This window comes from Aristolochia californica, unplaced genomic scaffold, assembly GCF_029961685.1.
Source record: "Aristolochia californica isolate CCGP_79_NKW_82.1479 unplaced genomic scaffold, dmAriCali1.0.hap1 SCAF_3, whole genome shotgun sequence".
Lineage (NCBI taxonomy): Eukaryota > Viridiplantae > Streptophyta > Magnoliopsida > Piperales > Aristolochiaceae > Aristolochia > Aristolochia californica.
The window spans coordinates 20,729,508-20,740,156 of NW_027181992.1; the positions used below are offsets into that span (position 1 = coordinate 20,729,508).

At 33.4% G+C, this 10,649-nt stretch overlaps 1 protein-coding gene and 1 non-coding gene across 2 annotated transcripts; one reads left to right on the forward strand and one right to left on the reverse strand.

The window, feature by feature from the left end:
* Positions 1-1,798: 1,798 nt before the first annotated feature.
* On the reverse strand, positions 1,799-3,647 carry LOC137959457 (uncharacterized). Its single transcript, XM_068806827.1, has 7 exons — positions 3,350-3,647; positions 3,186-3,245; positions 2,835-3,088; positions 2,627-2,727; positions 2,243-2,577; positions 2,089-2,158; positions 1,799-1,910 (listed from the first exon to the last, which is right to left on the reverse strand). Exons 1-7 carry the CDS (start codon positions 3,645-3,647, stop codon positions 1,799-1,801), a joined length of 1,230 nt encoding a protein of 409 aa, XP_068662928.1.
* Positions 3,147-3,253, forward strand: LOC137960712 (small nucleolar RNA R71). The gene has a single exon (XR_011114261.1). It is a non-coding gene; the product is annotated as a small nucleolar RNA R71 (small nucleolar RNA).
* Positions 3,648-10,649: the final 7,002 nt, after the last annotated feature.

Below are 10,649 nucleotides of genomic sequence, written 5' to 3' on the forward strand. Positions count from 1 at the left end.
TACTCATATTAATGACAATATTGTTGTTGTAATCAATGAAGTAGTATCAAGTACACCTTTAACAAAATCTGAAGTGATCTACACTCCACTTATTGAGTTCTCTTTCTTTTTTTCTTTTTTTGCTGTTCACTTTCTTTTCTTTTCTTTTCACACTTTTATCAAACAGAGCAAACATAATGTGGGCAATTTTCTTTGAACTCTCTTTCTCTTTAAATGTAAATTTCCACCAAAGTATTTTTAAAAAATGTAAAAGGTAATTCTTTTTTTATTTTTTTGTTGTTCACTATCTTTTCTTTTCTTTTCACACTTTTATCAAACAGAGCAAACATAATGTGGATAATTTTCTTTGAACTCACTTTCTCTTTAAATGTAAATTTCCACCAAAGTATTTTTTCAAAATTTAAAAGGTAATTTCATGGTTTTTTAGGTTTAGAACGGGAATGGTATATGTCGTTAAAATAAAAAAATAAAGGCTTATGTAACATAAGGCTCAAGGGGGTTGACTATGGAAATACACCATGCAATGATGCCATGATAATCAGGACGATTGGGAAAGCTTTTTCTTTTTTTTTTTAAGAAGGAAGGTCTAGATCATTTTTCTAATTTTTGATATCAACTAGGATTTTGCCTCAGGATTCATCAACAAATTGTAGAGCAAAGCAAGATTGAACTTCACTGACCCGATTAATACAACTCATTCTCTTCATAAACAATATGGAATAAATAAATAAATGACTATGTGCTCAATTATGATCAAGGACAAAGATTTAAATCAAAGTACCCACAAAAAATCAGCCTAACATAAAAGAAATTTTTGAAATTTTTCTCAATCCCATCCTCAATCACAAATTTCAGAATCATAGAGAGTTCAATCATACTCAAATACATGCTTGGTAAGAGAATCAAGAAGACAAAATAACTATAGGAGTTTACACCCCCAAACCTAAACTAAACAATGTACTCATTGTAATTCAAAAGTGAGAAAGATTGAAAAAATGAAAGGAACTTCCTTGGTTTCATGGTGATTTAGTCTTATTTTGTAATCTTCAGCTTTTTATTCATGCTAAATAAACCTGCATCAATATCCAAATTATAAAAAAATAAAATAAAAATAAAAATAGAGGAATAAAAGAAAGTTTTGTGGCTTGCCTCCCATAAGCGCTTGTTTTAAAGTCTACAGCAAGACTTTTTAATCTTCCTCAATTAGGGTTTCCAAGTGGAACAAGTGCACAATTCCTCTCGACAAGTTCGTTACTATCACCCAAGAATTCATAGTGAAGATGCTCAGGCAATTGCTTCAACTCTAGAGTTGTAGTTTTCTGCATTTTTCTTTAGAAATCACTGAATCTGACTTTGCTACTATCGGCTCTAGCCTCTCTATTTCATTTCTAAGTTATGTAACTTGCTGCAAGGCTCCCAAGGCAAATACATAGTGGAGAAATTCTTCACTAACAAAAGGTCAATCAGATTCACAAACAACAAAGCTATTAAATTTATAAGTTTGAGATGAAGCTGTGATACATTGTTCTAGGTGATTGATTGGTACATCTGCTTGAAATGTTTCTTCTACACATTGGTTAATGACATCTACCCAAATGCAAGTGCTTGGATCTTCTGGAAATCTCATGGCTTGGTAGATGTTAAACATAACCTCTTCCTTGTTTACTCTCAATGTTAATTCACCCTTTTGAACATCAATTAAAGCCCTTCTCGTAGCCAAGAATGGCCGGTCAAGAATTATTGGGACTTCTTGGTCTTCCCCCATATCTAACACCACAAAATCAGTAGGAAAAATAAATTAATCCACCTTTACCAATACATCTTCTATGATTCCATGTGGATACTTGATGGATCGGTTTGCTAATTGCAAAGAAATGGTTGTTTGTTTCATCTCTCCAAGTACCAATTTCCTGCAAACAGAAAGTGGCATTAGATTAATGCTAGCACCAAGACCATATAAAACTTTATAAAAAAAAAATTCCAATAGTGCAAGGCAAATTGAAACTCCACGAATCTTTTAATATTTTAGAAAATTTAATTTGAAGAATGACACTGTATTCTTCATAAAGCTTCACTATTTCGAACTACTTCAACCATCTTTTCTTGGAAATGATGTCCTTCAGGACTTTGACATAGTTTGGCATTTGTTCCAAGGCATCTGCAAAAGGAATATTTATGTGAATTTTCTTAAAATTATCGAAAAACTTAGAAAATTGCTTATTTAATTTTTGTTTTTGAAAACTTTGAGGATAAGGAAGTGGAGTAGAGAGAATAGGAGGATTGTCAGGAAATAAAATTGCTAGAGACATGTCAGTCTCTCTTAATGTATCATCTACAATCTCCTCTTCTTCTACTTTATTCTTGCTTTGGCCATTGTTTTCAGCTTTAGGGTTGGACTTCGTTTCCTTTGATGGTGACCTCTCAATTTCTCTTCCACTCCTAAGTGTGATGGTCTTGCATTGTTCATTTGGATTCACTTTTGTGTTGCTAGGAAAAAATCCTCTTTGTTGGGCATTGATGGCCTTGGCCAGTTGCCCAATTTGAACTTCAAGATTCTCTACAGTGGCTCCTATATTGCTGCAATGAGTCTCAAAATATATCCAATCGTGAATCAGTCTTTTTAAACCTTGCTTTAGTCTCCTCAACAAAGGAAACCATGGCATCCTCAAGTGACATCTTCTTCTCGCTTGGTTGACTACCAAATCTTGGAGGAGGTTGCAACACATTCTTTGTATTTCCATAAGACAAATTCTCATGATTTGATTAACACAATAGTTGTAGTTTCGATTGTTGATGTATTGAACTTGTTCTTGATTCTCTTAATTGCTCGGAACTGTCATACTTGTAGCTGTCACATATTCTGCACTTTGTGGTATCCTTTGGGTTGTCAAAACTGAAATCTGATGGGATAGAGAAGCTACTTGAGCAGAAAGGACAGCAATCGGCTCCAATTCATAAATCCCAACAACTTTCTTAGCCATAGTTCTTTCGGTTGGCCATTGATAGTTGTTTGAGGACATTTCTTCCAAAAGAGAAGTTGCACCTTTAGCTGTCTTTGACATCAAAGTTCCACTAGAAGCAACATAAACTATGGTCCGAGTTTGCCCATTTAACCCATTATAGAATATCTAAACTTGCAATCCGGTAATCCATGTTGAGGGCATCATCGAATCAAATCTTTATACCTTTCTCATGCTTCATAGAGTGACTCGAAATCATTTTTCTTGAATTGACAAATATCACTCCTGAGTTTCACAATGTTTTGTAGGCGGAAAGAATTTAGCAAGAAACTTTTCAGCCATGTCCTACCAACTAGTGATGCTTACCGGTTGTAGAGATTGTAGCCAACCTCTTGCCTTGTCCCTCAAAGAAAAAGGAAATAGTCTCAGTCTAATGGTGTCTTCAGTAACACCATTGATCTTTACAATATCATAAATCTCCAAGAATATCGCCAAATGAATATTGGGATCAATCAATGGCGATCCACTGAATTGGGCTTGTTGCACCCTGTTGATTAAAGCTGGTTTGAGCTCAAAATTGTTGGCATTAATGGTCTGGCATTTTATACCCTTATAGTTGTCATTCACAATTGGTCGTACATAATCCTTCAAGGTGCGTGGTTGTGCATCATGTTGTCCGTCAGCCATGGCTAGTACTTTCTTCTTTCATTGTAATCTAAGAGTTCTTTCAATCTCTGGATCAAAAGGATAAATGCCACGAGTTCTAGCACGGTGCATCCAAAGTAAAAAACACACCAGAAGAAAAAATATAAAAATAAAATAGAATAAAAATTCAATATTAAAACCAAGATTACTTTACATCGATATTGGCAAAAATAAGAAGAAATCAATCCCAGGCAACGGCGCCAAAAACTTGATCGGTGCAAAACTGCAAGTGCACAATATCGTAGTTTTATAGTAAAGTGATAAGAAAAGTATCGTCCTCAGGGATTTGTAACTTACTTTTAAAAAAATATCAAAATTATATTAATCTCGACTTTATTTAGAGAAGTCACTAAGATTTATGTAATTACAATTTAAAATAAAATTAATTCAAAGAAAATACTCAAAGGAAAAGAAAGTTGTCGTTTGAAGATCAAATTATGAGAAAAAAAAACTTCTCGGAAATAGATTTCACCTAATCTCTCACTATGTTTTACTAATTAATTTAATTATCTCTGTATGATAGCTAATCTTCAACTCATTCAAAAGCCTCTTTCAATAGTTGATTGGAAATAGTCTTGTTCATTATTTTACATAAGAATATGCAAATTAATAAAGCAAGAAAGTATTAAGACCAACTATTTTAATACTACATAAGTTCATACAGTCTTTCGATCTCTATATTTACCTCTGCCCAACTATCCAAGATCTATCTTATAAGTCTATTTCGATAGCAAATTACAAGATTAAAATCATTTGATTAATGACCAATCAATTAGAAGCATTAAGACCAGAATAAATCAGACATCCACACAAGAGAATTACATCAAATTAGCATAGAAAAGCAAGCATAATTCGAAACTAGATTACATCGTTTTGAATCAAGAAAATTTAGTTCATGCTACAATTAAATTCAACATCAACTACTTCACCATATTTGTTAAATGAATCCGAATAAAAGAAAAAGAATCCGAATATACTTTTCCTCTGCTTCTCTTCTCTGCCGCAGCGTCTTCAAAACTTCCCAGAATAATTTTTCTCTTCAGTAGGTTAACGACGGATTGATGATTAGAGACGGCAGACGATTCGATGGACAAGGTGATCGAACTTGGTCGCACAACCAGACTGCTCCACCACAACCAGAAATGCAAGCTTCTTCTCACTGTAAGTTCTTCTCTCTCTGCCCAGATTAATTTTCTCCTTCCGCAGCGTTTTTCCTCTCTGCTCAGAATAATTTTTCTCTCATTCTTCCGGCCGTCTTTCCTCTCTGTTGCAGTGTTTTCTGGTTATCTCCGAATAGACTTGTTCCTCCCTTTTCTTCCGTAGCATCGCTCAGAAATAATCTTTCTTCTCTCCTCTTGCCGTCCGTGCTTTTTCTAAAGTCCTCCCAGTACTCTTCCTCTTTCGCTCTCTTCTTGCCACGTCTTCTTTAACTGCCCAGCATCCTCTTTGTTTTTTTCTCCTCGTGCTTGCCAAATCCCGGTCAAAAACCCCGAAGCTTCTGGCGTGAATCTCTCATCAATCAAACTGCCAAAGTAAATATCTCATTCCTAGAGATTTTTCTTTTGCCAACTCATCCATGTCTTGTGTGAGATCCAATTCTCTAATATTTGCATAATGGGTATGGAAATGGTGATGGGTTTCTCTAATATTTGCATAAAGGGTAAGGAAATGGTGATGCGTCCCGCTCCAGATCTATGGTTAGCACCAGCATCTCAAAAAAATCATTTAACAACCTCCTCTAGATTCGGATGCTCAGCTGAATTCCACTCTCTACGTGTCATCAAAATAAGCATATTATTCAGCATGTAATAGTTTCACCGGTGCTATTTAAGAGATAAAGATCAAGTTGAATTTTTGAATAGTAGAATTCGGCATTTTTCTTCATATCTAAAATAAAATTAAATAACAGTAGTGAAACCTAAACCGATAAAAATAAATAAAATTAGAATAAAGTTTAAAGTTAAGAAGTAATAACATATACTAAATTATGTAAGTCATCACCGAGCCTAACTTGAACTTGCATATGTTCGAGTTTTGCTTGATCTAAATACTTCGAACTTGAGCTCGAGCTCGAGCTTAGCCTAGAGCCTAAAATTGGAATCGAACTTCAACCTAAATGAAAGAGTCAAAGACTTTGCAAAGGAGAATACTAATGTATAATAACCAACTTAATAGACTTAAAAGAAAGATAAAACACCTCCATCAATAGTGTATTCCAATGGCAAACAACATTAGATGTTGAGGGACCCAAAAGGTCTGAATGATCGATCATATTTAAAGTTTGAGGTAAATAAGAACAACTATTAACCAACTAAAGAGGGAATTGACAATAAAAATTAGATTAAATGGTAATTTCATAAAAAAAATCTATGCTAATGAGTAGGATCAAGAGCTAACAAATCAAGCTTGGAAAATCTCGAGTTTGGTTTGTTATATTTAATAAGCCTTATTTCAAGTTTGAGCTCGAGTCGAGCTCAAGTAAAAACTAAACTGAGCGAAGCTTTTTTTGAGCCAAGCTTGAATGGTTTGCAAGCTGGTTTGGCATGGTGCCACGCCTAGTGGTAGCCTATTGCACGCGAATATCCAAAATTTAACCAATTTTTTATTCACTATTTGAGTTGCTAATATTGGTTAATTTTTCTATTTTTTTTACAAAATATATTCAAGATTTTACCAACTTGAGTATCGTTCCTTAGTTCATTTATTTTATGTCACACTACATTGTCTTTCCCTATATGAGTTTAGTTTCCTTTTTGACCTAGGCTGAAGTTTTTGAATTAGAAAGTTTTTGTTCCTAATTTTAGATTCCAAATATTAGTATCATAAATCTCTATTATTCCAGAATTTATTTTTTGAACATTTTCTTTCCAAATTAGTCTAGTTGTGTTACAAAGTAATTGTCTTATATGAGAAGTCTATGCTTAAAAAGTTTCTATTATCTTGTACCATCTCAAAACTTTCTTATTGGAGATTTTTTTTTAAAAAAAATTCCTCAATAATCATGTTCACAGACGAATATTTTTTACCTCCCTCTTGGGTTATACTTGGTAGAAAAATTTAAGTTATTTCAATAGTACCGTTACAATCTATTTCTTTTTACAATGGTGGTTATTTTCCCTTCCTTAAAAACCCCCATTTCCATTTTACTCGATTGTTTTTCTCTTACCATCCTTTTTTTACTCTCGTTTACCCTCTTAGGCCAACCCTTTGGTGTGTTACTTTTCTTAGGAATTAGACACCCTAATTCAATACTATCGAGAGAAATAATAATTATAGAAGAAGAAATAATCAAGCATGAACACACGATATTTTTATAGGTTTTTCTCAAGGTGAGACTACATCCTGTTCTTTTGCCACTGCAATAATTCACTAGAATGAAGAAGTTTACAACAGAAATCGCACACACTCAAACTCTTAGTGTTTTTTTCTAACTTTTCTCTCACACAACTCATGATCATGAATCACCCTAATAACGATGTCCCCCAAACGCTAGGAGAAAACTAGGGCAACCGAAATGCAAGTGCAAATTCCTCAAACTACCCTTAATGAAACAACAATCAATATATCGTGGACCTTTCGGGTGCTGACTTTGCGTAAGGTGTTGATTAGACTCCACAACTTAATAACTTTGGTTAGCCTCTTTTTATATATGGATGTTTTTAAGTCAATTGAGACTTTTTTTGGAACCCTTTGGGATTTTATCGTCGTCCTTTGTGTCATAGCATTCGCCTATTTACTGATTATTATCACTATTTTATTCAAAATCCTTGAAGGTTAGTTTTGACTCCTACTTTATCACCCTTGTTTTTAAATTTTTGAGAGTTTGTGTTTGATTGTTTACTTATCTTTGGGATACCTTGATGGAGGAGATAATTACTACAAGTATTTTTTGTTTCAAACTGGGATCATTGCCATTACCTCCCTACTTGAAGGGGAGAATCGAAGGAGAAGTATGAAGGATGAGGTAGGTAACAAAATGTACTATGAACAATTCTATAAATTGAATCAAGTATGGTCACATTCATTACTCTATTGATTTGATGTACATCCTCTTCTTATTTTCTTCATGTGTAAAAATTCAAACTAGAAGTTTGATGTTGAAGTGGTTGTGCCCCCTTTCAGATTCCATTTTTGAGAAGAAGAAGTATATTATACAACGAATAATTCCATGTGTTGTGATAATCAAAATTTATGTGACTAGAATATCCAGGTAAGGGGGAGTAGAAGATGAGAACAAAGATGAATACTACAAACACTATGTGAACAAGAACAAGATGAATTAAAGCAAAGCAATCAAAACGTCTTTTTCAAGCCATACAAGATCTGAATTTTTTTCAAGCACACAAGTTTCTTGACCAAGATTAAAGTGAAGATACAAACACCAGCTTGAAGGTGAGTGTTAAATGACACCCATTTGTGTAGGGGTTGTATGGCTTGTAAATAAAGAGAACTTCCATATATATGACATAAAATTCTAATTATGTAAGTTGGTGTATGTCCTCTTATGTTCTTATCCTTTTGAATCTTGTCAGCCTAAGGGCGTTGTAGTCATTTCAAACACCTGCCCACAACTATAAATACATCCTCAAGGTATCGGGTAGAACATTCAACCATTTTTCTCTTGTCTCAAATTTATCCTTGCACCTCTCTCACTTTTCCTTTTTTTTCTCTACCTTGGTTTCTTCTCTCCTCTCTTCCAAAATCTAGAGTTCCTCTCTTCTCTCTTTTCCTTGTGATATCTTGTATTTATGTGTTAGCCATAGAAATCAACAATAACCTTTCATATAACCTCGATATTAGTGATTTTAATAAGTTTGTATATTGGAGGCCATTTGGAATTTCTTTATCATTTTCTGCGTTTATGTTCATGATACTTATGATCTTTGATAATAGTAGCATAGGAATTTCAGAAGTGAAAAGTATTTGAATGATAATTTTGACACGAAAGACCGAAATTTAGAAAACATATTTCAAAAAATTAGAATTATAAAATCAGAAAATAAAATATATTTGATAGTTAATCTCATTATGTGGAATACATGTTTAAAATTTTGGTATGATAGTAGTAAACTAATTTGCATTCCTTGTGACATCTAGAACAAAATCGATAAAGAAATGGTTTGGATTGTGTGCCACCGTTGAGATATTCTCATCCAATAGGATGTTTGTTATGGTTGACTGTACAAGGGGGAAAATGCCAAAGAAGACTAAGTAGATAAGTCAATGACCCTAATCATTTGGCTAGAATGCTATTAAAAACAGTTTTATGTATCCAAAACATCCTATCACTTCCATGTACACTCTCTTAGCATTATTAATATATTGGTATGGTATAGTGATGCCAACTTGATATAATATTTTAAAGATACTAGGTGCATTTGTCTTATTAGGGAATTGAGATGCAAAATACCTTTAGGTACACATCAATTTGAGTGTGACAATGAGGGTAGACGCTCTAGAGAAGTAAGAACTTTCTTCCAATAGACACTCATATGACAAGACAACCGTTGGCACTAGCTTGATAAAACTTTACAAAGTTAGGTGTGGAAATGTTATTCATGTTCTCAATTACCGATTTCATCCTCTTATAAATGGATACAATATAAACATCCTTAACCAATTAAATATTCAAGTAATTTTACATGTTGACTATTATTAAATAAAACACTTTGGTATGATTAATTTGTGTTTGATTACCTAAATACCGGGAAGGATACTTTTATAGTTTTAGTTCAATAATATCAACCTTAGAATACCTTAACATTCTTTACCAAATCCATAGCCCAATCTTGTTCTTTTCCTTTGTTAATTGTCATTTGGCAAAGTAGCAAATTTTAGCTATAAAAAATTAATTGAATTTGTTTTCAGTTTCTATACGAAGTAAGAAGAACAAAAGGCATGCCACCCTCATCAAGTGCATCTCTTTTACAAAATTTAGGGAAAAAACACTGTTTTCCCCTCCCCTTCTTTCCAATCTTATTGATAGGTTGATAGTTTTTTATAAATATTTTAATTTTAAAAGTTGTTCTATATTACTCAAGGAGACACTTCATATGATGAAAGGCTTCATAAAAAAATAAAGAAGCTATGGACTATCTAACCTGATAGACAAGAGATAGAAAAGCTTCTATTGAAGTCTAATTGTCAAACATCTGAATGTGTTGCCTAGTGAAGGGTAGAGAAACAAGGTCCACTAAACAAGACCTTTAGAGAAGACATTCTATTTGAACGCATGACTGAGAATGGTTATTTAACTATTCGACTAGCCACTTGAATGGACTGAAAAAAATAAAGAAAAAGAGCACCTTATGTGTTGATCATGGGTTGACTCCCTTCTTTCTATTGATGATAAAAAAATTTAATAAAGTCACAGTTTGCAAAGTAAGTATTTCGGATATTTTACCTTCAAAAGACTTGCATCTCAAGGTCTAAAGCTTCAAAACTAATCGAGCATACTCAAGACCTTAAGCATCATGAAAAGTTTATTCTTGAAGAAAGACCCTTGAAGAACAAGACAATGTTAAGACTAGAGTTTAGGACTCACTAATGTATATCAAAACTCAATCCATGTAAAAGAGAGCTATCCAAACTCCTTTGGTTTGAGGTAAAATGTAAAACATGGAGCTTTAAGACATACATTGCATTCATACATATTTTAAAACATCATATACATCTTTCAAACATATTAGAGCACTTAGGATCATTCATTCTCATGCTTTTAAAGTTAATTTAAATGAATTGGCACTGGAATGATTGTTCATCCTAAAGTGCATAGGCCAACTTTATAAAGCATGATCGATCAAACGAATTCGATTGGTCAATCATCCAATGGCCACTTCATGCTATAAAGCATGACCAATCATCCCACTTGGCCTGATAGATCAATATTATCTAGGCAAATAAATTTTGCATTGAATTATTATCATCCCACATGATTGATCGATCAGACATAATATTTTCAGTCAAGGATATATAGCATGATTG

Coding starts and splice junctions, on each gene's coding strand:
- LOC137959457 (XM_068806827.1), bottom strand. CDS start 3,647: ATGGCTGACGGACAACATGATGCACAACCACGCACCTTGAAGGATTAT. Junction 3,089..3,185: donor CTCTATGAAGCATGAGAAAG/GTATAAAGATTT, acceptor CTCGGACCATAG/TTTATGTTGCTTCTAGTGGA. Junction 2,159..2,242: donor TCCACTTCCTTATCCTCAAA/GTTTTCAAAAAC, acceptor TTCCTTTTGCAG/ATGCCTTGGAACAAATGCCA.